Source organism: Lepidochelys kempii, chromosome 26, assembly GCF_965140285.1.
Source record: "Lepidochelys kempii isolate rLepKem1 chromosome 26, rLepKem1.hap1, whole genome shotgun sequence".
Lineage (NCBI taxonomy): Eukaryota > Metazoa > Chordata > Testudines > Cheloniidae > Lepidochelys > Lepidochelys kempii.
In genome coordinates, this window is record NC_136405.1 from 5,613,733 (window position 1) to 5,641,172 (window position 27,440).

General features: G+C 55.8%; 1 protein-coding gene across 5 annotated transcripts in view; it reads right to left on the bottom strand.

The window, feature by feature from the left end:
- Nucleotides 1-27,440, bottom strand: part of HR (HR lysine demethylase and nuclear receptor corepressor) — a 48,616-nt gene that overhangs the window by 6,128 nt on the left and 15,048 nt on the right. For 3 of the 5 annotated variants that reach the window (XM_073324975.2, XM_073324971.2, XM_073324974.2), the window contains 15 exons: nucleotides 21,137-22,168; nucleotides 17,164-18,247; nucleotides 14,805-15,000; nucleotides 11,595-11,824; nucleotides 9,799-9,948; nucleotides 8,563-8,658; nucleotides 7,991-8,112; nucleotides 7,371-7,452; nucleotides 6,666-6,826; nucleotides 6,098-6,313; nucleotides 5,491-5,662; nucleotides 4,707-4,782; nucleotides 1,833-1,963; nucleotides 935-1,272; nucleotides 508-684 (listed from right to left, as the gene is read on the bottom strand). In XM_073324975.2, coding sequence (XP_073181076.1) covers nucleotides 508-684; nucleotides 935-1,272; nucleotides 1,833-1,963; nucleotides 4,707-4,782; nucleotides 5,491-5,662; nucleotides 6,098-6,313; nucleotides 6,666-6,826; nucleotides 7,371-7,452; nucleotides 7,991-8,112; nucleotides 8,563-8,658; nucleotides 9,799-9,948; nucleotides 11,595-11,824; nucleotides 14,805-15,000; nucleotides 17,164-18,247; nucleotides 21,137-22,117 — 4,212 coding nt within the window. In that variant the 5' untranslated portion in view covers nucleotides 22,118-22,168. Of the gene's footprint in view, nucleotides 1-507; nucleotides 685-934; nucleotides 1,273-1,832; nucleotides 1,964-4,706; nucleotides 4,783-5,490; nucleotides 5,663-6,097; nucleotides 6,314-6,665; nucleotides 6,827-7,370; nucleotides 7,453-7,990; nucleotides 8,113-8,562; nucleotides 8,659-9,798; nucleotides 9,949-11,594; nucleotides 11,825-14,804; nucleotides 15,001-17,163; nucleotides 18,248-18,691; nucleotides 18,755-21,136; nucleotides 22,169-27,440 lie in introns of those variants that run through there. The other 2 variants (XM_073324973.2, XM_073324976.2) reach the window with 2 other exon arrangements.

The following is a 27,440-nucleotide window of genomic DNA, read 5'->3' on the forward strand; positions in this document are numbered from 1 at the left end:
TGGGGGAAGGAGAGCGCGTGAGGGAGCCCAGGGGTGCCGGGGCAGCATCAGAAGGGTGGGAAGACACCATCCTGCCAGAGGAGAGAGTATCACCTTGGGACTGGGCATCCGGACATGGGGATACGCTGCCTGCGCCAGCTGACCAATGCACGGATAAAAAGCCCCCTAGGAGCTAGCGTGACCTAGTGGGGAGGGCACTGGGATTTAGGAAACCAGGATTCGATTCCCAGCACTGTTGCTAGGTGACCTTGGGCAATCACTTCCCCTCTCCGTGCCTCAGTGTCCCCATCTGTAAAGTGGGGATAATGATATGGGCCCTCTTTGTAAAGTGCTTGGAGTGCTCCTGATGAGACGTGCTAGATAAGAGTTAGACGTTATTATTAAGAAGGAGACTCTCAGCTCTGGTTAGGGTAAAAGGGGGTAGCAGTTAATAGGGGCACCCTACCCCTACCCAGGGGCAACTGTTATGGGGAGAAGACTAAAGTGAAACAGAGCCAGGCTCCTGACCTGGTACGGAGCCCCTGTTGGCACCAGCACTGCATCCCCCATGAACTGGAGCAGGGTCCAGCCGCTCACGCCACATTCCTCCCGCAGCCTCCTCCGCAGAGACGCATCCAGGTAGCAGCTCCTGTGGCCGTTCAGATCCAGCTGGGTCACTCTGTCCTCCCCTTGGGCTTTGCACACCTGCCAGGGGAAAGGGTGGAGCGGACATGAGATGAGTTTGGCAGGTCTCAGTCAACAGCTTGCATTGCAAAAATCTGCTGCCCTGCCCTGGGGTTCCTTTGTGGGAAATCTCAGCAGAGAAGCCTAGGGCTGAGTGGGACACATGCAGACTAGACCCTGGGTGCAGTCCTAGGAGGAGAAGTACTGGAAGTAGATTTATGGGCCCATCTGGAATGGACTCTGGGCACAGGCCCCTGCAAGAATCACTCACCTTCTGTAAGAACCCCTTGATGCAGTCAGCATCCTCCGCTCGGAAGACGTGCCACAGGGCTCCTGCCCAGTTCCTCATGTCCCAGAGCCGCTCCTTAAGGACGTCATCGACTCCATCCTCTTCCGCCCTCCGGAGAATCTCTGTGGCACAAAGGGACGGGTATTTGGGGGTGGTGGTTTGCCAGCAACCTGGAGCCCAATCAGTTCCTGGAGCCCTACCTTTCTGGACACTGTGCCCATCCACTGGGTACGCCCCAACGTACACCAAGACGCTGATGGAATCGGTCGCCTCCACTGTCAGGTTTTTGGTCCCAACGGTCCTGTCCTCGGGGGCCACACCTGGGAATCGGGAGCAAATGTCCCATGAGAATTCAGCTCAGTTCATGCACTGGCCCAGCAGCTCCCTCATCTGAGCCAGGAAGAGGCTGCTTCCCAGCCTCTGCTGTTTCCCAAAAGAGGATACTGTGGTTTCCAGAGCTTTAATGAAGAGACAACAAGCCTGTGTGCATACAGCGCCTAGACAATGGGGCCCTGATCTCACTCGGGGTCTCTAGACACTACCATAACATGTGTAATAAATGGGACTGATAACATGGTAACTCCCCGCTAGGGAACCCAAGCAGATCTATTGGCTCTGTTGGAGACCAGCAGAGAAACAGATCAGCCTCTTGTAAATACAGAGGCACCAAAGCAGGGCAGTGAGGATAAGGCACCGGACGGACAGTCAGGACTCCTGGGTTCTATCTTCCACGGAGTCCATGTGGCCTTGGCTAAGTCTCTGCCTCAGTTTTCCCACCTGTCAGTGGCAGATAATGAGGCTTGCCCTGCTTTGCGAAGCACTTTGAGACATACAGGCAGTACAAGAGCTAATTAAAATGCAAGTGGAGAGCAGGACAAACCATAGGCAGCACAGATCTGGGGACTCAGCCACTGCCTGCCTTGGCTACCCGGCAGGTAGGAGGCTAAGTTCAGCTTTCCATCATGCCCACAGTACTCCAGCAGCGGCAAACTGGCATAGAGGTTTTCAGCCCTGTGGGAGAGAGGAGAAGACTCGTAACTCCCCAAACTAGAGCATGTCACTCTCTCCCCCCGCAGCTCGTTTTGCTGCCATTCTCCCAGCCGATGGGCCAGCCCTGGGCATTCAGACTCTATCATACAGGAGCATGTTCTGAGGAACAGACAATAGGAAGGAATGACGGGTGCCGAAAAGGTGACTCCTTCCCCTAGCTTGCAGCCAGCCTGCAGGAAATCACACACCGCCACACTGAGTAGGTCTACACTGCAAAAAAGCTCTTAACTCAGGTCAGCCGGGGGTGTGCTCCCGACTTTTTTAAGTGCAGGTACTCTGCCCCTGCTGGTGTGACCCTGCTCCACCAGTAAGACTCCACAGCATGTTTCTGTATAAAACGGTGTCCGCCATGCGGCATGACTTTGCCTGTACAGTGCATACAAAGCCAAAAGTGCAAGGACACTGTTCCTGCAGGTTCCTGCCCCACAGCCTTACTGCGGTGACCTGGCTTGAGTTAAAATAGAGCAGGGAAAACACAGCAACTCAGCTCAGGTTAAAGCCTGTGGGAGCCTGGGGTTGAACGTGAGCTGCTAACCCGATTTGCAATGTCTTCCCTGCTATTTGAACCCACGTTGGCCAACCCAAGTTAAGAACACCCCTTTCTTTGAAGTGTGGACACACTGACTGGGTCTGGGTTTTAAAGAGCACTGGGAAATGTTACGGCCCACAATAACAGGCCAGATTTTCCTCTCCCAGTTAACCCATTGAAACGCCACTAACTGCAGGGGGACGCCCCTGTATTACAGCAGCGTAACAGACAGAAGCACTGGGCTTGCGGGGTGCTAGGGAGGTTATTGACAAAAATCTGAAATACCCCTGGTTACTCAAAGGTGGCAGAGCCTGCCCGGGGATCCTTGCCCAGCCACGTAGCCTACCCAAATCAGCAAGGAGGTCACAGATGGCACCTACACGCTGACTTTGCCCTTTCATTTATTAGGCGCTCCTTTCAGCTTTATCCCTTTGCAGTGCATCAGTTGCTCACGGAAACAACCATGGCACAGGCATGGGCAGAACTTGGGAATGCCCCCAACCGTACTACGGAGCTTATGAAGCTGTGAAATCAAGGCATTTATGCCATAGTTCGAACGGCCGCATACACCTGGGGAGGGGCTGGTCTGGAAGTCAGGGCTCCTGAGCTCCATTCCCAGCTTGGGAAGGGGAGTGGGGGCTAGTGGTCAGAGCAGGGGGGGCTGGAAATTTTATTCCCCACTCTGCCATCAACTCTTTCTGTGAGCATTCTATGCCTCAGTTTCTCTGTCTGTAACATGGGGGGAAGGCAGCCTCAGAGGATGGTTACAAAGACTAGTCAATGTGTCTCTGTGGCTTTGAGGTCCTTGGATGGAAGGAGATATGTACGGTGAATGATCAGGGTTTGTTCACAGAAATGGCTTTTGTTTTGGCCTGTCCCTAATACAAACCAGTGATACGCTCAGATGTTGTAACGAGATGCTATCGGGCCGTCCCTGAAGGGTGAGAAGGCAGAGACGGACTCGGCCCGAGACTGATCTCTGGGGGCCTAGTCTCAGCCGGGAAGTGGGGTCAGGACAGCACTTGGGATTTCCCTCCCCAAATCCTCTTGCCTTCCTAGAATTGGGAGCTTGATCCTCAGTCTAAAATGAGTGTGAACCCCACCCCTGAAGTCAGCAGGGCAGAGCTGTGTGCCGGTGTGACGGATGAGACATGGTGCAGGGCAATAAGGTGCAGGACTCTGAGAACAGGCTGAGCTGGAGTCTCCCTCCCATGTGGGGTGCTGCCCTACAGGACCCTGTTATAGGGATCTGCAGTGGGGGCTGCCCTGCTGCATAAAAGCTAAGTCCAAAGAGCCCCTGTGTATTGTGCTGTGGTTTCCCTCCTTCGGGACCCCAGAGTGCACTCCTGTAATGGTAGGGAAGGAGGCGAGGCCGTGGCATGGAGGCTGTGAGGAGACTATCGCTTACAGCCACAGAGCCAGCAGACCGAGAATACTCCCTGTGCCCCAGTGGAAAAGGTAGGTCCTGGCAGGGGCTGCCGCTGCCCCAGCCGCCTGCCAGCTCCTCGCCACCTCCTTCCAAAATAAAAACACATGGATGTGAAAAACAAGGCCTGTTTTTTCCGCTCCCCATCCCATGGCAGCGGCAGGCTTACAAGCTACTGGGAAAGTGGCAGGCAGAGGGGGGCCTCAACAGCTTGGCTCAGCCCTGCACTCACACAAGGGGCGGGTTCAGCCCTGGGAGCTAAAGCCACTCTAAGCTAAGTCTCCTTCCCCAGATGGCTCTGGGGCTGCCCATGCAAGGAGGTAGCCCAGGGGATCTGGAAAAGCCAGGCCTGGGCGCTCACCTGGGGAGTAGAAGGTGCTACCCATGTAGCGGCTGCCGATCACGGCAGGTGCACTGAGAGATGCACTTCCACGGTGACCAACCATGTGCAGTGGGGGCATGTACCTCCATGCTAATGGCTAGTGGCCTGCACACCGGCCTGAGGTCCAGTCCCAGCTCTGACACTGAGGTGAACCTGGAAGGGTCCTAACCCTACAAAGTGGGGAGGAGATGATGTGAGGGAGTGGATGTAGAGGCAAGGATGGGTGCAGGTGAGTGGGAAGATAGGATAAGGGTGTGGGCAAGCCGTGCGGAGTGGGGGGAACCATGGGTGGGTGAGCCGGCACAGAGAGGGAGAGCCGGGGGCAGGCAAGTGGGTAGCTTTCTCTCTGCCCCCAGTATCCACATACCTGCACCTTGGCATGTCCCCAAAGCTGCTCTCCAGCTTGAGCAGGTTCCCTTCGCTGTTCTCTGTCTCCAGGCATTCTGTAGGGAAAGGAAGAGCAGGGTCTTACAGACAACTGGGTCTCCCACTTATGCAGGCTGCGGGGAGCAGGGTGTCTCTCCTGGCAGAGCCCCTGCGCACCTCAAGCCTGCCTTGCTCCCCCAGCTTTACTCCCGCTGTAACTCAAAGCATCAGACCTTCCCCGGCAGCAGGACGGTGCAAGTATCAAGTGAATTTCCCCTCCACATGCAGCCAGAGCACAGAGGCTGGTGCCCACGCTCACTGTTAGAGAAGTGCATGGTAGGTCCCTGCAGTTGCCCATGCTATCCCAAGCCTTATTTTTTGGCTGGGTCTGTCCTGTCCGCACTATGGGGAAGGGATGATAAATAACCCTGGTTCCCTTGTGCCTTTTTAAACTCAGACTGACTTTATTGCAGCAGAAAGGAGCCAGATCTCTCCCCCCACGCCCTGGAGACTGGTAGCTTCTGTACCCACAGGACAGATGCTTCCTCTCCACACTGTCCTGCCAACAGGCCTCAGCCCAGCCCTGGAGGGACCCTTTCTAGGGGGTAGAGTGCGGTTAGTGCTGGGTTTGTGACGTGGGCATCTGTCTACTAGGCACTGCCCTGAGACCCAGCACCCTCCTTTCTAACAAGCCGCGGTACAACAGTCCCCACCCCACCTGCAGGTGCCCAATGGAGCCAGCCCCGCCTCCATGCTAACCCTCCGGCAAGCTCTCAGCTGCTTACTGGCACTGGAGGTAAAGCCATCCCAGAAGTCCTTGCTGCTGATCCTTGTCCAGCCCGGCTGGCTTCGCAAGTTCACCGCCTGCACCTCCTGCTCCCGCTGCTCGTGGCAGAACGACTCGGGCTCCCACAGGTTTCTCTTCAGTGTCTTCTGCAGCCCTGAAACCAAGACAGGCTGCGGGGGGGCAGCACAGGGGAGGCGGAGGTTACCGGGCTGGAGCGTGCCTAGAGAGTGTGCAGGAGACGTCATCCCAGGGAGAAGGGCATGAGGGGCCAGAATGGAATGCTATAACCCTTGGGGGGAGTGCAGAGGGGCAGACAAGGCTGCTCCCAGCCCTTCAACAGGGGACCCTCAAACAGCAACCCCAGTGGGGTGGTAGAACAAGCCCCTTCCCCATGCAGCAGCCCTGGGAAAAGCCCTCCTCTCTGTGTGGTACTGAGCTGAGGGAACAGCCTGGACAGCCCCCGGGCCAGCACATCACTAAGGACCGTGGGGCTCTGGTGTGGCACTGATGCAACAAAGCACACAGGTGACAGGGATGGGGTGGGACTGAGGAGACAGCCCAGAGAGATCCCTCGAGACTATAGGTGCTGGTGTTACTGTCCCTACCTGGCCCTGCCTCCAGTGCTCCTGGAAGAGCTTGTAGTTGCAGGAGTGGTTTGGATCATGAAGCCACAGGAGTCCCCCTGGGGCCAGGATGCAGTGGGAGACCTGCGGCTCAGGGGGGCTGGGGCTCCTCAGCTCACACTCTGAGTGCTTCTCCTGGATCTTCCTCTCCACCACCTGGGCAATGATGCTGTCCAGGATGTTGGTGATCCTGTTGTCCTGTGAGGGCAAAGGACCAAGACTGAAACCCCAGTGTCTCCACGGCATCCTTACCACCCTACCCCTTTCCCAGGCCCCTCTCCCCGGGGACGTGACTGATAATCCCTCCCATGAAGTAAGCACAGCCCCGTCGGAGCCAATCTCCCTATGAGATCCAACCTCGGGGACCCGGGATCATTCACCCTGGAGATGGGCCTGGGGCACGTAGCTTGGATCTGGGATTGGATCGGAATCTGTACTGGGGGGCCTAAGTTGCGGAGCTCAGATCCAGGTGTTGGAAGTGGGAGGCCCAGCCCATGTCTGAAGGGAGGTCCCCAGCGGTAGAACCAGCAAAAGAACGGCCTGTACTCACGCTGGGCAAGGCCGGGGAGACGGGCGCGAATGCCATGCGGATGCCGTTCTGCCCCAGGCACAGCCTGACGGCCGTAGAGGTCAACAGCTCGCAGAGAGTGGATGTCTGCACCGTACCCTTAGGGCCCGGCTCGCTCAGTGGGTGGACGGAGTCTGGGCTTTCTAGGGATGGGGGGCGAAAGGGGAAGGGTTGGAGAGATGTCACCGATACCCTTCCCCCAGGGGACTCTGAGCTGGGCGTCCCACAAGGGCAGAACAGCAAGTCCACAGGTGCCCGCAGGAGACCCTGCTCCCCCAGGCACAGAGCAGGTACCGTTAGGAGCCATGCAAGGGTCTCTCTCTCAGCTCTGTAGTCTGCCCTACAGCCCCTGAACTCCACATTGCACCTCAGTCCTGGTCCTGCAGCTCCTCCCCTGCCCCCCCCTCACCCCCCACGCACAACTACCCAAGCCCTGGGTCTTTCCCAGTCCTGACCCAGGTTACACTGCTTTCCCATGTACACTGGGGACTCGCACCTCTCCCGTGGTGTCTTCTATTCCCACAGAGGTGGTACAGCACATGCACCCGGCCCTCCTCACCCATCCCCTCTGCCTCCCAGAGGCTGCAGAGGAGGAGGGCTGGTTTGCTCCCTGCTGCATCAGTGGCATGCACAGAGAGCGTCCAATCCTTCTGTGCACGCAGCAGAGACAGAATCGGCGAGACCTACCTTCCTTGATTTCCCTCGACCCATCTGTCTCTCCGTTGCAGGCAGGTTGTAGCAAAGGTGTCAGGTTCCCCATCTCCGCCTTCTGAAACATCCAAAGTGAGGGGTCCATGAGGGCGCCCCAGGTGGGACCATCTCCCAGCCTTGCTCCCTCTAGCCTCCCTCCCAGGAGGGCTCCATAACTATTCCTCCAGACATCAAACTGCGACTAAAGGCACTGATACCCCAGGCCCCACGGAGCCCAGCAGGCTGGGGCCTGCTATCATGGGATACCCCATCTATTACAGACAAGAGCAGCCCCTGCCAGTGGGGTACATGGCTGGGAGTGAGATTCAGGCCCCCACCCATAGCACCCCCAGCACGACTGCTCCCGCACGGTGCTTCTCTGGGCATGCCGGGTGCTTGGAGTTACTATGGGTACACCTCTGTTGCTACCATTGCTTGCTCCCCATCACCCCTCTGAATGCCAAGCGGGGTGTCTCCTACTCAGACACACAGTTCCTTTTACATCCAGCCTCCCCCACCCCCCCGTGTTCTCCCTGCCCCCTCCCATCCCATCCCAATAGACCCCACTCTGGCTGCTTTCCCCCTACACCCATCCCGCCCCTACCCCTGAATCATACCTGCCCGCCCCTCGTGTTGTCGGTGAGGCTCTTGCTCAGGATGCTCAGTCTGCAGGGGCAGTGCGACTCGATGTCAAACTTCACCTGCACTTCGTGCATCAGCTTCCAGAGCTCAGCCAGGACTAGGAGAAGGATGGAGGTGGGTTAGAGCAGGCGGCAGGTCTGAGAGGCGACAGCATTGCTTAGCAATAGCGTTTTGCACAGCTCTGTCCCAGCCAGTTCCTCCCTCAAAGCACGGCAGGAGCTCAGCAGGGAGGGAGCGGGAGCCCTGACTGCGGACGAGATCGTTGTGACTGCAGCCCCAGCCTCTCCCAGCAGGAGGCGCTGCAGGGAGCAGGGTGGGAATGCTGGCTGTGGAGACATGCCCAGAGGGAAGCGCTGCAGGGAACGCAGCTAAAGGAGCACTGGATCAGATGCTTCCTTTTCGATTCCAGGTGCCAAGTAGGGATCGTTCCCCCCAAGCATAAAGCACAGGAGTGGGGAGCCCTGCCAAGCCCATTTCCCATGATCTGTACACCAGCTTCTCCTGCTGTTCGCCCAACTGCCTTGGGAAGCGCCAGGGGGTAGCTCACCATGGGTGGGGATGAACTGGGCAGGAATCAGGGACAGAACGTCATGGCCCTGCCCTTGGACACACTTGGCTGACTGCACAGACTCCTCTGCCCGGGCTAGAGAGAGAGAGAGAGAGAGAGAGAGAGAGAGAATGTGGGCACTAGTTATTGCTGAGAGCTGACAAACTCACAGGGACTGGAGCTGCTACCTCCCCCCACCCCAAAAAACTCTTCAAATTGGGAATTTTGAGATGGCTCCAAACTCAGACACTGGATGCAGGGAGAGGCTGAAATCCAGTTGCAAATTGTACCACTTGAGCCCTCTACCAACGTCAACAGAGTCGAAACAGCAGCACCAAGAATTCCGTCCATTCCCCCCCACCCCTCCCTTAGCCAAAGGACTTGTCTGGGCAGGGGTATTGGTGTAATTATACTCGTGCAAACCCCTAGCACAGAAACACTGCACCAGTGCAAAATGAGGTGTGCTCTCTCGTGCTACCCATCTGACACCGGTGCAGCCATACACTGACTTAGCTACACCCGTGCAAACAGGTCGCCATGCAGCATAGACAGGGCCTGTGGACCTCAGTGCAGTCAGCAACCTGCAAGATGAAGCCCTCAGCTCTTCAATCCAGGGCTCACAGAGGAAGGACTCTGCTCTGCTGCACACGTCTAAATGCAAATAGGTGTCACTTGGCTGGCGCTCATGGGAACCTATTCTCTGAATTAAATCCAAATGGGGAGGACTGTTCCCCGCATCCTAAGGGTTGCTTTGAGTCTGGGCTCCAAAAGAACCCAGCATTTCAATTTGTCAGTCAGTCAAAGTGGCACATTTCACCTTCCACCAGTCCCACACCGGATCCAGCTTCCTGCAACAGCGCCATGATTTTCAGCCAAACTCTGGCTCGACCCGCTCTGAGTTTGGAGCCTGCAGCAACACCCAGAACCATGCTAGTGTCATGGAGCAAACAGGCTTAAGCTGCAAGTTTGGCTCTGGATTCTGCACACCCCACGCTGGGGGGCTGCATGTTCAGATCTGGAGCTTTGGCTCAACGGAGGGGCCATTTGCAAAATTCAGGTTAAAGGCCAGATACAAAACCTCCACCCCAGCAACCAGGACTGTTTGGATTGAGGGTTCCATTGTATGCTGTCGTACAATGCAGTACGTGCTCTCAGCTGACCTCCCGGACGGTTATAACTGCCCCAGGCCTGCCCCACAACGCTCTCCTGAAGTGCTTTGTGAACCTTGGGCACAACCTGGGCTGGCTCTCTCTCTCTTGGTCCGGTAGCACTCCGAGCACAGCTGGAACCCACAGCTGGAGCAGCTCCAGTGAGTGTTGAAGAGGCCGTGCCGGCAGGCATCGCAGGCTTGCTGGGCGTCTTTCCCTCGCCGCCAGGCGCTCACCCCTGCAAGCAAACAAATGCATTCAGCTGCTGGCCCCTCTGCTCCGGGACAAAGGCCCTTATCTCACATGGGACTCAGGCACTATGTACTCCAAATATTTGAGGTGTAAAGTCTGGGGTGCCTCTGTTTCCTGCCAAAGGCCCTTCTGTTTGGATTGGAAAGCTGCTCTCAACCACCACCGTGCTGCTGGGAACAAATTATGGGGGGAGGGGTCTCCTCCCTCCCCAGCTTTCCGGCTCCAACCATGTCACCCCTTCCCCTCCCCTTCATCACAAAGCTTCTGCCCGCATGGAAGAGCGTAACCTGGAGACAGCGGCACTAGAGCTGGCCAGGGAATTCAGTCTAACCCCAAGCCTGAGCTACGCTCCCTCTCTTTCCATACAGCTCCCCGAAACTGCCCTACAGCATTCCTGGCTTTCCCCAGGCTGCCCTGGCATGGGACAGCACCCTCCCCTGGGGTGAGCAGGGAATCTGCTTTCCACATGGCATGATCACACACTGCTCTCCATGGATCCGCGGCACAGAGGCAGCACCTCGGCTTGACACCAGAGTGGAGTGGAGTCTCCATGGTCGCTCAGTCCCGGGCCCCAAGGTTCCTTTCCACCTCCTGCAGAGCGGGTGCATGTGGATAGCTCAGGTGAGGCCTGCAACACTGCCGCCAAGCCAATGAAGGGGAAAACAACCTCAAGCCTATGGGCCAGATTCTGCTCTCACTGACAGTGGTGTAAATGCAGAGGCACCCCCAGTGACTCCCAACTTGCACTGGAGCCACTGCGATCAGCACTGGATTAGATGCGCTGGAGACAGCCAGCAGAGGGGACGGGGCAGCACAGCACTTCACCGTGGCTCACTTCGGCAGGCACAAACCCAGCTTTCCAACCAAGGAACCTGAGCCACGCGGGCAGTGAGCGACTGTGGCCCAAGACCCAGGACAGAGAAACCCCCTTGTCAGCACAACCCTTTGGGAAATGGACTGAGCCGAGAAACGGCCCTCTCCATCGGACTCACAGGGCCCCACTGGGCACCTGCATTACAACTTACGGAGTCACTGGGCCTGTCTTCCCGGCTGTCAGGAGGTGCAGTCGCAGCCTGTGTGCTACACCAGAGCTGGCTTTGATCTAACTAGCACCAAGCTGGCTTGAGGAGCGATAGCAGGGAAGTTGTGGCTCTGCAGGCTAGTGCGGTGAGCCCAGGACCCCAGGTGCATACTCAAGGTGCCACCACCCATGCTGCTGCGGTGTCTCTGCTCATTTTCAAACTAGCTGGGTTAAAGCCGGCCGAGGCACGCCTACACATGCTGTAATCACACCTCCCAGCTGCAGTGCAGACACACAGGCACCTGCGACCTACCTCTCCCTTCTCTGGCCCCCAGCTTTGCACCAGTGTAAGTTCACCATTCACACAGAGACTCTCCTGACTCCCACTGGGGCCAGTTACAGAAGGATCAATCCCAGCGGGTGCAAAATGCAACAAGAATCACTATTCCCGGCTCACATTTCACGCCCTCTTTGCCCAGGGGGTAAGCGGTGACCCCAGGCACCGGGCAGGGGAGCGTCTAGCTTCTGTGGAATTCAGGGCGTCACACGCTGCAGTAGGTGAGCATCTCCGTGCCCCAAAGTGGTCCCCAGCACTTTTGTTTCTGACTTACTTTCGTTTTCCCCTTGAGCCCACAACCAGGCCTCTCTGTCTCTCCTGATGGCCTCACAGAACTGGTCCCCCAGAACGGAGAGGAGATACTTGGCGAGGCTGAGGCTGATGCTGATGTCCTGGGCCCTTCTCTCCCTGCTGGAGATCCTCAGGCATAAACTCTCGCCCTCGGCTTCGTCCAGCGTGGAAAATCCATCCACGCTCAGCTCTCCACTGTCAGAGAATGTGAGCCTAAAAGCAGCACAGAGAGGACTCAGCGATGGTCACAGCAAGGAGAAAACTACCAAGTGAGAGAGAGTCCAGGGGCTGCCAGGCCGGCTACCTGTGGCCAGCAGGCAGGGAGCAGGGCTTTAGCGTTCCAGGGCCAGGTTTCCTGAAGGGATAAAACTCCAGAGCCCATAATCTCAACCCAGATTCCCAGATTAGAAAGCCAGAAGGGACCACTGTGATCATCTAGTCTGAGCTGCAGAACACAGGCCCGAGAACTTCCCTGAATTAACTCCTCATTGAACCAGAGCAGATCTATTAGGAAAACATCCAGCAGCCTTGATTCTACAATTGCCAGCGATGGAGAATCCACCACAGCTCTCGGTAACTTGTTCCAATGGTTAATTACCCTCGCTATTAAAAATGTGAGCCTTATCTCTCGTCTAAATTTGTCTCACTTCAATTCCCAGGCATAGGCTCCAGTTATACCGTTATCTGTGGGACTGAAGGGCCCTCTCTTATCAAATATTTGTTCCCCAGGCAAGTACTTATAAACTATGATCAAGTCATCCCTTAACCATCTCTTTGCTAAACTAAACTGATGGGGCTCCTGGCATCTATCACAAGAACGCGTTTTCCAATCCTTTCATTCAGTGGTGCCGTAGAAACCTAAGCACAACCTTGCGTGGGCCAAACAGATTCTACACATTTTGATAAGATTTGAAGTCACCTGAATTGATTTATATTTTAAGTTTAGCTTGTTTTGTAGGTATTTAGATAGAAACAACCTATGTCCAGTATTGTCTATTGACACACTTATGTAAACTAAACTGTTGTAAACATGATGACAAAACGCTAATTACTCGGCCGTTAGTATATTGTGTTGAAGCAGGCCACGGGCCTTATGCAATGTTCTGGTGGGCCATGTACGGCCCATGGATCGTAGGTTAGGCACTCCTGCTAATTGTTCCCGTGGCTCTTTTCTGAAGCCCCTCCAATTTATCAGCATTCTTCTTCACTGGTGGGCACCAGAACAGGACACAGTATTCCAGCAGCAGTCACGAGAATATCAGAGAGAGAGAGAAAATAACCTCCTTACACCTCCCCGTACATTCTCCCGGTGATACGTCCAAGGACTGCATTAGTGCTCTTGACCACAGGGTCGTACTGAGAGCTCACATTCAGCTGTTATCCACCATGACCCCCCCCGGCTTTTTCAGAGTCCCCGCTTCCCCCAAATAGTCCCCCAACAGAACTGGCATCTGGTTACAGCATTGAGGTGAACACACTGACTCTAACAAACAGCACCATCAGATCTTTAATACACCCACTGGCAAAGGACCCTCGGATAGCTCTCTTCAGACAGAAATGCAGTCCCTACTGTATCGACCACACCCCTCCTGGTTTTGGCCGGAGGGCTCCCATCCAAATACTGATTAAGCTCAGCCCCATTAGGTTGTGAGATCTCCTGTGGTGGCAGGTGCATAAAGCTATACAGAAGGGAAGGTTGTTGCCGTCTGTGAGATACAAAGGGGTACTGCCCCCCTTTCCCTGCCTTCTGCGGTGGTTTGATGGTGTCTGTGATTGCAGCCAGCTCTAGCTGTCTGCACAAGCAGTGTGTCCAGCACAATTTTTTATTACTTGTCATTGCATTTTATGTCAGTTTCTCAAAAGCAGAGCCAGGCCAGCCTGTAGGGACAGGAGGTGACGGACAGGAACACAGCGTCATGGAATGGAAGTGTAGAGGAGTTGGGATGGGATGGGTATATTATTTGTGTTACTGTCACGAAGTCCCTGGGCGATGCTCTGGAACTGCTCCCCATGAAGCCAGTCAGGACTCTGGGGCAGTCGCCTTTCTGTGAGCAGCCTGTCTTCAGGACACACAGCTCACACAGCTTCCACCTTCCTGGGTCTGACCTCGGAGCATTCAGCATCCTCTGCCCCTCCGTGCGCTTCCCCCAGTGAGTCCGCTCAGGCAGGGCTCCTGGGGAAGCCAGAGGGTCCTGCACCCCAACTTCGCAGTCAGATGTGACTCTCAGCCAGCCAGTAAAACAGAGGTTTATTAGATGACAGGAACATGGTCTAACACAGAGCTTGTAGGTGCAGAGAACAGGACCCCTCAGCTGGGTCCATTTTGGGGGGCAGTGAGCCAGACAACCACATCTGCCCTTCACTCCATGTCCCAGCCAGCCCCAAACTGAAACTCCCTCCAGCCCCTCCTCCTCTGGGCTTTGTTCCTTTCCTGGGCCAGGTGGTCACCTGATTCCTTTGTTCTCCAACCCTTCAGCTTTCACCTGGGGGGGGGGGGAAGGGAAGGGAAGGGCCCAGGCCATCAGTTGCCAGGAAACAGGGTGTTGGCCATTCTCTGTGTCCAGACCCCTGCACACACCTGCCCTCTAGGGCTCTGCAATGATCATACACCCTCACCCCACCACCTAGATACTTAAGAACTGCATAGGGGAAACTGAGGCACCCCCACAATATTCGGAGGAAACATTAAGAACAGTCCCACTTCGTCACAGTTACCATGGTACTTAGAGGCCCAGGCCTGGCCTGGGACCCCATGGTGCGAGCTGCTGTGCAAACACAGAACAAAAAGATGTCCCTGTCCCAAAGACTTTGCAATCCAAAGGCAGGATGGTTCCCTACATCAGATCTCCCAGGGCCTTCCACATTCTCATTTTAAATGTCCAAGCAATGTGACTCCCACCCTGTCCCTGGGGAGCAGACTCCACTGCCCAGCTGATCTCACTGTTCGGAAGCTCTTCCTGATATCCCAACCCAGTGTCTCCTTTTTTAATTTAATACTCACTTCTACCCTCTGCTTCCTGGGGGCTGCAGGAATGAGCAAACGCCCCGTGTGGGAGGGCCATTGCCAATAGCAGCCCACGCTTCCCCAAATCACAGCACAGGCTCCCCCCAGACTCGTTATCTTGCAAGCCCCAAGGGTGCCACTTCTCAGTGCCACAGGAGAACTGAAGGGGGCCGCTGCATGTGTGCTCACCTTCGGAAATGCAGGAGCCTACAGAAGGTCTCCACGGGTTCTTCCTCCTCCTCCAGGGGCACGGCGCCCATGCCATCCTTGGAGGCACAAGCACAACACCTCTCAATGCAGTTAGGGAGGGCCATACATGGAACGCTCTGTAGGTACCGCTTCTCCTTCTGCTCTCCGGCGTCCTCTCCGTTGCAACTCAGGAGCCCTGGGGAAACAACATGGGGTTGAGCACCAGCTACAGAGACACCGGCCAAGATTCCTTGCGAAGGTCCTCGCACACCTCGGCGGGGGGGATGCACCAGAAAGACAGCCTAGCAGACTAGTGCAGTGTCGCCACGTGAACTTATGGAACCCGAGAAGGTGGCAGAACGTCTGATCGCGTCTGAGTGATTCCCCGCAACACCCGAGCCTAATTCCGCCCTATCTCCTACCATACCCTCTCCACCCAAGGTCCCCTCCTTCCCTGCCACGGAGGAGAGTGGGTAAATCAGGAAAGACAACAAGGCAAACTGAACAGGCCAAATCCGTCCTTGGGGTAACTCCACTGGCCTCACAAGAGATGAGCTTGGCCCAGGGGGGCTGAGATGCCCTGGAGGTGTCAGAGAGACACAGACAGAGGAGTGGCTGCACAGAGGGTGGCAGGTGGGGTGGAGAGGTAGGTCACTCAAGGTGATGGATGAATCCAGGGGACCAAACAAGATCCTGTGGCCTCTGACGCTCGCTAGCTCCCTCCCCCTGGCTTCTGCAGCTCTGTCCTCTTCCATATCCTTGAGGCATCTCACTGGCTCCCATACACTGAGTGTCAGATTCAAACTGGTCCTCTTTCCTGGCCCTGCTTCATTCATATCTGCTGCCATCTCTGACTTGGTCTCCTTTCACATTTGCTTCCCTGCTCTCTCTGCCTTCACCAATGAGCCAACCTTAATGCCCTTTCTCTGTCCTCCTTGTGAAGGCATCTTCACCCCTTCTTTCATGCTGCCTCTTAAGCAGGGTTCTCATTTGACTGCGAGTCTTGCAATATTTGGTTCCCCCCGCCCCCAGCTCCAGAAGTCAAGTGATTACAGGAAAATCTCAGCTTGCATTTAAAACAAAAATACACAGTAACTTTCTAGCCCTTGTGGTGGGGGAGAAAAGCTTGAGAACATGACCGTAAAGGCTCCGGAACCAGAAAGCACCCCAAAATAATTATCTGTAAATCATCTCATGATTTTGGGGGACTCTATTCATGATTGCTGAACGCTTGAAGTTGGCGACATGCCGGGAGTTGCACTTGGAATGCTGCCCGCAACCCCCCCACCCCCCCCACCAGTCCCCGGCCATATTCATGTCCCTCCAAGAACCATTAGGCTGTGTCTGTCCCTTACTGGGTAACCACACAATTACTCTTATTTTATATCAGCATTGCCAGTCACGATCGGCGCCCCCATGTGCTGGGTGCTGCACGAACGCCCAGAAAAACACAGCCCCACCCCCCCCGAAGAACTTGTGATTATTGTCCCCGTCACCCTCCCTCACAGCCTAGCATTTTAATGGCATGCTCGTATTGCACCATGTTAATTTGCCTCGTATGCGCTATGGGACAGGGACCGCAACTGAAGGCATTTGGAATGCCCTCCCCCATGGAGAGAGGGAGGAGAGGAGAGGGCCAAGGAGAGAGCCATGGGACTCTGGCAGCAGGAAACACTAGAGAAAAGTTCCCCGGTCCTGCTCTCTCCCAGCCCAGCTGTTTTCTAAAGCATTTGAGCTGCTGTGGAAGGGAGGAGACCTGGGGAGACATTTTAGCCCCCACCACCAGGCACAATGAACAAGGATTTAGGGACCAAGTCCCATCTCCTTCTCTCCTGGCTCCCTCCATAACTGAAGAGCAAAGTCAAAGCTATTCCAAATCATGGGCTTTGCTCTTGTCTGTCTTTCTGTGCCTGAGCGCATGTGCGTGTGTATTTACATGCACGAACACATATTTGTCATGTATGTGTATCTTGCTGGGGTGTGGCGTTGCATTCTTGCGTACCTGTGTGCGTGTTTGTGCGTCTGCATTCGTGCGCGTGTTTCTCAGTGACCAAAGAATTGGAATTGAATTATATCCTTCATCCATCCGCCTACACTGTCACCGTCGAATCTGAATGTCTCCGGCCCAATGAAAGTTACCCCTGAACGTGACTAGCCTGTGCCAATGCTCGGTGCTGGAGTCATGCTCTGCCCTGCGGATCAGGTCAGCTAGCAAAGGCTGTTCAAGCTGCCACTCTGCAGGGGTGTCTTATGCAATGATGGGGCAGCTGCAGAGCAAGAATTAGCCCCACGCCACCACAACTCTGGCCTAGCATCCCCCTGTTTCTCTGCTCGGCTACACAGGTTCCACGTTTCTTACCTCTCTCTCCTGCATCTGCTTTCCTTCCCATGGCTGGGAGCACCTCCCTCTGCTCCGGGGCCTCACAATCCTTCCTCGTGGGATCTAGCGCCTCGTTCGCCACCGCCTTTGAGCTCCGCTTTGCCAAATAGCTGCCCCTCCTGCCGCAGGGGCTCCAGAGATCCTCCCCAGAGACATGGCTGTAGGGCCGTTTAGCTGTCCGTTTGCCAGGTCCATCTGCTTCTTCGGCACTCTCCTGGCCTTCCCTCTTTAAAGCTTTGAACCTCAGAGGCAAACCCTCTTTGATCTGGCCAGGAGCCCCTTTGTCCCCAAGGCAGCTAGCAGGGCATCTGAACTGCGCCGAGTGCCTGGTCAGCCAGGTCTTCTTCAGCTTGGTGTGGTGATTGCTAGGAGGGCAGGGCAGCAGGGAGGAAACCTTGCCCCGTTGAATGCCATGTCCTCCCAAGGTTCCATCTCCTTCTCGGCACGGCCCGGGCTTCTCATTTCTGGTGCCAAAGGAGTTGGCAGCGTCACAGCCCGCCCCCTGGCACCTCTTGCAGCATCTCGGGGGGCAGTCCCAAGGGGAGCATTTGCAGGGGAGAGCATGAGCTGGAAGCACCTCTATCCCAGATGGGAGCTCTACTTTGGAAAGGGCAGGGGGCTGGGATCTGTCCATGCGCGGAGATCCAGAGGATTCCTGCAGCACCGCAGGGGAGCCAGGCTTCAGGCTTTGGTACACGAGGCTTTCGTCTTTGGACTCGGAGGGCCTGGCCGGTGCTTTGCTGAGAGGATAATCCAGAACCAGGGGCCGGCTGGACCACAAACTCTCTGCCACCTTGTGCTTTAGGTAGAACAGCGGCTGACCCATTTGGCCGTGGTTGTTTGGAAGGGTTTGGTCACTGGGAGGGGCCAGTGCCATGCACCCCCTCTGCTCAGCTCCCTTCCGCGTGGGCTCCACGTAGGTCAACTCCAGCTCGCTCTCTCCATCTTGCTTCACCTTCCCCACCTCGTACTGGCCGAGCAGCCGAGGCTGCGCCTGGTCGGGCACAGGGGTCAGGTCCTCTCCTGTGTGGGGAAAGCCAGGATCCTTCTTCTGGTAAAACTCCTAGAGGGGAAAAAGCAAAGTGCTGAGTAGAGTCAGTGGAGTGGGGGAGATTTTAGGGGGAGAAGAGTGAGAGGAGCAAGTGTGTTTGGGGGAACAAGGGCAGGCCCAGCGGGCACACCTGCCATACTAACTGCAGAGGACACAGGGACTTGTGCTTAGAGCACTGGGCTGGGAATCAGGATATGCGGCCGTGCCCCGGACTCCGTGTGACCCTGGGCAAGTCTCATGAGTCAGGCTTTGCAGATGCACTTTGCTCCCACAACTTATTTTAGGTTCTTAAATGGGAGCGGCTGGGTCTGAGCTCTTTAGGAAATCTGGCCCCTTGTCTCTGTGCCTCAGTTTCCCCACTGGTAAAATGGGGATAATACTCCTTCCTTTCTCCCTCCCTGTGTGTGTCTGGCCTGTTTGGATTATAAATTATCTAGGGCAGGCATCGTCTCTTACCACGTGTCTGTACAGCATCCAGCACAACTGGTCCCCGGTTTTGGCTGGGGCCTCCAGGCGCTACTGGAATACCAATAAATAATACAAAACCCTGCTCAGGTTAAACCCTCACTGACTGAGGAAAGAATGAGCCAAGGCTTCAAGCTTTACCTGGCACATAAGCAGAGCTTATCATTTCCCCAGTGCTTCGCCATCCTTAAATGACTAATCTTCGCAGCCCCCCTGGCGAGGCAGGTCAATGACATCATTATCCCAGTTTTACAGACAGAGGCATTAACCCGGGACTCACCCAAGGCAGCACAGGGGAGTCCAAACCCAGGAGCTGCCATTCTCAGATGGCGTCCATGTCCTGTCCCAGTGCCAGACAGCCTCTCGCAATGGCCATAGCAGCACTGCAGGGGACCCTCAAGCACCCGGCCTCTACCCCCATTAGCACGACTCAGAAAAGCACCATGAATTCACCCTCAGTCTGCATCAAGCCAGAAGGTTGAAGGGATGCGGCCTGCCACTGCTACAAACTGTCCCGTCTCTCACTCCTGATCTACCGACAACATCCCTTCTAAGCGATCGCCCCTTGGGCTGCCCGCAGTCAGACAGGGGGCACTGGAGACCAGGCTCACTCACTTCCTCAAAATGCTCGCATCTTGTTTGGGACGTCTCTAACACTCCAGCGTCGGAGGGTCTGTCTCCACTGCACACTAAGCCCAGGCTCTGACTCAAGCCCCACTTCCATCCACACATAGATGAGTCTGACTTAGGGCAGCAAGGACTCAGGACCAGGGTTCTAGGACCCTGCTGGGGAGCAGGTCAGAGTCCTGCTGGGACTGGGGTCCAAGGCCTGTCATTTTGCAGAGTGGCTGCAGCTCAAGCCGCAGACCCACGTCAGAAGGTCTGCGTAGTGCAGTATGGATGCGTTAGCGCGGCTGTGAGACCTGGGTCCAGCAATGGAAGTCAAGGTTTACAATGCAGCGTGGGCGCCCATGCAAACACCAAGTCCACAAACCTGGGTCCCACAGACCAGGCTTTGTGTGCAGTGCAGAGGGGTCAGCGGCAGCATCGAGACAAGTGTTCTGGGAGAGTGGCTTCCAGCCTTTTCAAGCACCTGCACCCAGCTAAGGACCCAACCCCCCATACTGGAGAGGGGGGCCGAGAGCACCAGCCGGAAAAGCCAGAAGCACAAACCTTTGGGGGGGGGGGGGCATCACTGGTCTGCAGCCTCCAGCAACAGCATTTCCCGACACAAGACACTGCTGGAAATTTAGCAAGGCCCAGCAGCCCATGAGCCTGAATCACTCCCTCTAACAAGCACCCCTACCAACTGCTGGTTCAAGGCCTGGCCTCGTCACCCCGGGCAAGCACAACTTGGGGGAGATCCGGTGACACCAGGCAGATATTCCCCAGGGATACCCTGCAAACCAACAGCTGCTTTCATATTTAAAAGTGACGGGCTGGCTGCTACTCTTGGGGAGACCTCACAGGCGTTTAACCCTCTCTAGTCTTGTTTCTTGCTCAGTGCAACATGCTGCTTGGCTGATCCTGGGTGCTAGAGTGGCTGGTTGAATTAAGACCCTGGCTGTTCCCTATGCAGCTCCCCAGGGAGAGAGTCCAGAGCCGGTTGGGCTAGCACAGAGGAGACTATTCCAGATGGAGAACCCTGGTTCTGGGTCCTAGTTAATGGGTTATGTTGTCCACTTGATCCCAGACATGTATCCCTGGTTGTCTCCTACCTAACGGTACCAGCAAGGACCTTCCTGATTCATCCTCTGAATACAAAAGCATCCAGGGTTCAGTTGCCACTGAGGTCTAACGCCCACTCACAGGTCTGCCTCTTCCTCTGCCATGTCACCTGGCTCCGCACACCCCTTTCTGCATGTGCTTTTGCACGAATTGTTGGGCTCATTTCTAGCAAGAGATCAGTCCAACAGCAGGTCAGGGAGCCGGTCTGCAATTCACTCCTGAGCCCGGACATCCTCGCTGGGACCTTGTCCACTGCTAACCTCCAGCCCCAGGACATAAGATGTCTCCAATATCCCTCCCAAAGAGCATGCAATAGATTGTGAAACTAAGGGTGCTTAGTAGGATAGAATCGAGGTTAAGGAACTGGGCTGGGATTTAAAGGGCCTGACTCTGCCACAGACTCTCTGAGTGACCTTGGCTGAGTCATAATTGCTCTGCACCTCAGTTTCCCCATCTGTGAAATGGGAACAACCATACTTTCCCTGCTTGTCTTGTCTAGTTAGACTGGAAGGTCTCTGAGGCAGGGACTGTCTCTTGTTGCCAGATGTTCAAAGGAGAGCTCAGTGCTCAACAGCATTGTTCTCAGTGGTGCTGCTGGTCACTAGTGTGTGTTTGTACAGCATCTAGCACACGGCTCTCAGCTGGGGCCGCCCTCCTGGTGCCACTGTAACACGAAGAGCAATAGCTGTATAGACTCCAAGCACTTACCTTGTTCCCTGAGCTGGAGCAGGTTTCAAAAGCTGACGGGGTCTTTGTTCTTGGATGGGGTCCCAGGTACACCGGCTGGCTCCATGAGCGCGGGTAAGGTGCCCGATGCCAATCGGGGTCAGTGTACTGGGCCTCTCCCAAGGCAGAGGGGCAGTCCTGGAGCTGGTGAGCCAGGGCTAGGCTGGCCAAGCTATTGCCATAGGCAGACTCAGCTGGAGTGCTGGCTGGTACGATGGAGGAAGCCAAGAAGGGGTTCCTCTCTGCCAGCTTGGCCTCAAGAAGGAAGGGGCAGTGAGTGCTCAGGTGGTGGAAGGAAGTGGGATCGCCCGCGCTGTCCCCAGAGGGACTGGCAGAGTGGAGGGAGTCTTGCTCAGACAGCCGGTAAGGTTTGTTAGTGGCAGCCGGGCTTTGGTTTTCCAGACCAGATAACGGCAGGGGGTAGTTGTGGTAAGCATGGCTGTACAGGGCCAGCTGGCTGGCCAGCATGGCCTCTGTCCACATAGGGCCAGGTCTGTCTTTATTCTGCTCCGCCCAGCTGATATTTACCTCCCCGTTCTCGGGCTCGGAGTGAAGCTGGAACTCGGGTGTCTCCTTCGATTGCATCCTCCTGGGGGGCTGGTGCCTGGCCTCCATGAGCTTGGAGAAATCTGCTTCAACGGCAGGATGGTACGGAGAGTCCAGTGCTGTCTCCAGCCCCCCGAGGGTCTCTCGGCCCCATCTCAGACATGGAGAGAACTCCTTCGCCCTCTCGGCGTGCTTCCACAAAGAGGCCTTCTCCCCGGAGCGCAATGCTGAGTCGGGCCCAGGCACGCAGCTCAAGTCCACCCCGTCCTGACAGCTCTTAGAAGGGATCCCCAGCGCCACACTTCTGCTCCTGCGTGCGGCCCCGACCATGTTCTCTAGCACCTGGGTTTCTTGGGCTCCTCCCTGAGGTCTCCTCCATCTTGGTGCAGCCTCCCCGTTCTTGGCGTCACTCTCCATGGTTTGTTCCCCGTCATGTGGTGCTGACTGTCCTCCCAGGTGCACTGTATCCTGTTGGCAAACAAAACTCAGCATGAGGACGGCAGGGAGTGGTGCTGGGCTGGGCTTCGGACTCGGCATACAGTAGACACTGAAGGTTTCCACAGCTACTAATGACCTAGAAGAGGATGTGTTGGTTTGGGATGGGGGCTGGCTTATATTCTAGATCGACTCAGGATCTGCACCACGGGCTTCCATGCTCATTTCTTCCTCCTTCCACCCCTTTGACAATGGTTCTGTGGCTATAACCCCCTCTCCCCCCAGCTTTCTAGCAGGGATGGGTCTGATCCCGACTCCTGGATCCAACACCCTCAAAGCTTGGTGAAGGTCAGATCCAGAACCAAACCGTGCAGCTCTGGCCCATGTCTGATTTCTAGTGGCTCCTCTGCTCAACCTCCCAATTTCCTCTCTGACCTGCCCTCTCCCAGGGACCCCTCATCTCCATGGGGGGATGGGGAGGAGGGTCCGTCTGTCCTCTTCCCTGACCTGCGTAGGGAATGCATTTGAATCGCTGTGCTACGGCAGGGTGAAATGTTTTGTAACCTCCCCATGCTGAAACTGAAGCTCCCTTGACAGCAGATTGTATAACACGCTGGGCAGCTCTCCATGGAGACACACACACGCACATGGCCCCACCCTACCACCCCAGGGCGTGTATACACACCACCCTCTGCAGCACAAACACAGTCCGTGCAGCAGCCATATGGCATCAGGGAGTGTCCTCTGCACAGAGCACATGGCGTCCCCTGCACTGCCCACACCCTGAGAAGCAAGCCGTGCAGTCCCCTATGGAGCTCATGACCTCAGGGACCATGCACCACCTCACCCATTCCAGATAGCAAGTTCTTTACCTCCGCCCTTTGAGAACAGCAGGATGTGGCCTGAGCCTGTAGGACAGCAAGCAGGCCTGAGAGTAGCTCTGCTGGGGTCCGTGTGAACGGAGCACCATCCCCATCACTGATGGGTTCCCCATAGGAAGCAGGACGGGGAACCATGAGCCACACGGGCAGGAACAAATAGCATGTGCTTGTTCCCCACTCCAGATCTCAGTGCACTTTACTTACACATGCAGCCAAACTAGAGCAACATTCAGAGATCGGGAAACTGAGGCAGAGAGCGGCAGTAGCTTGCACACCACAAATCAGTAGCAAAGTTGGGAGCAGAACCCAGGACTCCTGAGTCACAGGCCCCAGCTCCAATCAGCTCACACTTTCCTCCCTGAGCTGGGAACTGAACCCAGGAATCCTAGCCCTCGCTGCCCTGCTCCAACAATGACACCACACCCCCTTGCCCGAGTTGGAAAGAGACGCCAGCAGTCCTGACTCAAAGCACCCTGCTCCCACTACTAGACCCAGCTCCCTCCCTGAGCTGGGAATAAAGCCCATTTCTCCTGACTCACAGTTTCAAGTTCTAACCACAAGACCATGATGCCACCTCTGGGTTTCAGCCCAGCAGCTAGGGAGGCAAGTGGGAGGACAAGGAAGGTTAGAGAGGCACAGATGTCTCCCCACGACCCTCTTTAGCCCTTCTACCGGCCCTCGCAACAGGGCGAGTGGGGGGAAGAGGAGGTATTGTGTCGAGTTGCAGACAGCCATGCAATCATCGCAGCGTGATCCGCTGATACCGCATTACAATACTAATCTAGCATTTATAGAGCACGCAGTATCCATTATCTAATTAATCCTCCCTACATGCCTCCTAGAGAAGACAATATGCCAACAAACCTCTGCACTTCAATAGCATCTAAAAAGGCTTTACAAACATTCGTGTACTGCACCCCTCTAAGGTCAGTATCATTACCTGGGGAATGGGAAAACTGAGGCACAGGGTGATGTGATTTGGTAGAGCTGGGAACAGAACCCATAAATCCTGACTCGTAGCCCCCCTGCTCTAACCACTAGACAACACACTCTCTCAAAGGTGTGAACAGAACCCAGGAGTCCTGGCTCCCAACCCCCTGCTCTTGCTGACCAGCTGATGCTATGCCTCTTACAACGCTTTCAGCCCATTGTTGCACCTATTAAGTGGTGATGCTCCATGCAAGATCGCAGCTGGGGCATGGGCAGAGAAAGAAGGACCAACCGAGCCCAGAAGAGCCCGCTGCTGGGCTCCCAGAGCTCAGCCCCACAGCATGAACTGCCAGAGAGCACGACATGCATGAATAACCCGAGTCCTGAGAGCATGAGGCGTCAGTCAGATGCCAGGAGCCATGGGAGTGGGCGGAGGAAAGGAGCTGGAGAAAGCATTTTGCGGAAGCAGGAAGTTCTACACACATGCTTCCTCCTGGCCCCCATTATCCCAGGCCAGCTCTCTGCGCACAGACGCAGCATTGATACCACTGGCTCACTTCTGTAGCATCTCTAGTCCCAAAGGACCCTACTGGCACCGAGCAGCTCCGCAGTGGCTGGATCCACCCCCACTGGCAGGGAGAGAGGCAGATTCCAACTCCCTGTGCCAGCGAGTCCGCGTGCCCCACCCATGTATTCACCCCCGGGCGAAGGCTGCTGGTGTTTTCCAGAGGTGGGTGGTTATACTAGGGAAGAGCAGATTCAGAGTGTGCTGCTAGAAACTCCCCAGGAGATGTACTTCGTTGAGGGGCCCTGCTGCACACCCCTTCCCTCTCCAGAGCGACCTGGGACTGCACCGGTTGCCAGTGGCACCCTCTGGCAGAGGAGGGGCTGCAGCACCTGGACGTGCCATGACCCCACGCCCCCTAAAGCTGCCTCACTCCCCCCGCCCAGTGCAGCTACGGGTGAAGCTTCAGAAACCAGGTGATAGAAGCCAGCGAAACAGAGGGGCGAATGTAACTCTATGTCTGCAACAGCTAGTGAAATGCAGCCACCTCTAGGGTGCATGGCAGCTGTTGTCTAACCGCTCACAGGGGCAGATGGGCAGAAGATTGGCAATTTCCCAAGCTGGGGAACCAAGTGAGAGAGGCTGCACAGCAATACCCAGAGGTCCGTCCGTGCCTTTCTCTTTGCTAACATTCAGTCTGGGCCATTCTGCCCTGCTGAGATTCCTGCCATGCCCTGGGATCACAAGGAGATCAAAGTTCTGTTCCAGTTGCTGTTGTCATACGGGGGGGGGGGGCACCTCTGCCAGGGGAGGAATGTACTGTACGTCTCTGACCAGCTTACGCAGCTGGCGCCCAGCCGGCTTGGCACAGACCTGCAGTCTGTGCCCAACCGTCTCTGCATGATGCCAGAGCCTGGGAGGCAGTCGCACGGGCAGAAGCGTCAGCCAGCCCCATTCAGCAAGGGCAGCCCTTAGCATTGCCTCCTATTCTTGCCCTCCACAGAGCCCCCTTATCCAATGGAGTTAAAAGGAGGTGGCGATGGTGGGGGGGAGGGGAATCTCACATGAGCCTGTGGGGGCTCTTCTGGGGGAACGAGGCAGGACAAAGCTGGGTTGGATCCCCTGTGCCATGGGTGGAATGGGTTTGGGGGAGAATGGGTTAGCAGAAGCCCTGTGGCTGCCTAGACAGGAGCATACTGCAGCAACCCCATGGTCTCAGCAGAAGCCAGAGTAGGGAGGGCAGCTCTCCGGACACAGCTGTTGTGGGGACATGCGGAGCTGCCTGGAGTCTGTGAGTAGACTCCTGGCCTTCTCTTGCTTGCCCCACCCAGCATTGTCCCCGCCTGGTTCTTGGTTCAAAACACCATGAGCATCGAAATCCATTTCACCGCCCAGCTGTCCATCCTATCCTGCTTGCTGGGCTCTCCCTCAGCCCCCGGTTCCATTACCATGGGGCTGAGGGTGTCTCTCCTTTCCCATTGCTTGCCCAGTGAACTGTGTTTACGTTGACTGTAATCCTGGAGGCTGACCCTGCTGTTTATTGGCAGGACAGGTCTATACCGGGCAGGTGCCCAGCAACCTTCCCCCACACCTCTAGGGGCAAAAGCGGAGTTTGGTCACCATGGCCCAGTCCAGCTTTGACTCTCGCCCTGCTCAAACTGCCCAATGTTGCCAGCTGCAGGGGTGGCTTTGTATTGGGGGCACTTCTCCCCTGGGAAATTCAACCAGTTTATTACATCGAAATGCCCAGAGACCTGAGACAGACTGCTGGGAGAGCAGATAGACCACCAAAGAGGCTGCAGATGTTAACAGCTTTCCTCTGGGCTGGATCAGAACCATCAGCCTAAAAGCCAAAGGCTCTTTAGCCCACCCCGAATCCCCCAGCCCACACAGTCCCACCTCCATTTAAGTCACAAGCTATTGCTATTAACACCTCGAGTAATCACCTGTGATGGTGCTGAGCTGATTCATTTAGGGAGCTCCATGCATGACCCTTATTCAGTTTCCACTTCCATCATATCCCAGCTGGTGGAATGCGGCACTCCGTAACAACAGGCTGCAGTTTTGAAGGATCAGGGAGCAGGGCTTGGAACTCAGTGGCTCCACAATATGGACCTAAGCCAAGGACAGTGTCTTCAAGAGGCTAGACAGATTGAGAGACTCTAGATCCATTGACTAAAGGGATCTGGCTCTGGGATTTGAAGCAGGCAGAAAGCTACCCGAAGGGCTCCTTGGATGTTCTTCTCTGAATTCTGGAGCTGGATTTCTTGATCCATTGGTTTGTGAGTCTCAGTAGTGTTCCTTCCAAAAGTCCTTTGATTAAGTCTCTCTCCAAGTGTGCTCTGGGGTGGTGAGCTATGGGGAAAGAACTGTTACAGGGAAAGCTATGAAAAGGGAGAGGAGAAAGAGAGAGGGGACTCCCTCACGCCTGAGGGCCATCCAGCCTCAGATATCTTCTGGCAGAGACAGGAGAAGAGGAATTTGGGGAGCTCTGCTCCCCAGACTCCAGCCACCCGCAGAGAAGGGAGACTGCAGCCTCCGAGGGCTCCGTACCAGAAGAGAACTCCTCCAGTTACTCATCCGAAATAATGAGGGGACGCATGAGCAAATTACTCCGAGCTCCTCCCTGCCTCCGTGGGCTCCTGCCAAGGTAGCATCTGCGTCGTGCTTGTCTGGCCTCTTTGCCAACCTGGGGCAGGTATACCCAGTTACTCACTCTCCTCTGCTCCAAGAAAGCTCTTTTTGTTCCCAGCACCAGCCTCCCAGCTCAGTGTCAAGGTGTAGGCTCCTGATGAGAGAGTTAGGTTGGGCCAGATCTCAACCTTCCGGATGCCACACCCTGCCATGGGCAAAGCGGAACCAAAGAGCCTAGCAATCAGAAATGCCGAGCTTGGCAGCCCCAGAACTGGGGGAAAGGGCAGTGTATGGCCAAGGAGCGACAGGGCCCCGAATGGAAGAGGGAAGGACTGGAATGCAGGGGTCACTACGG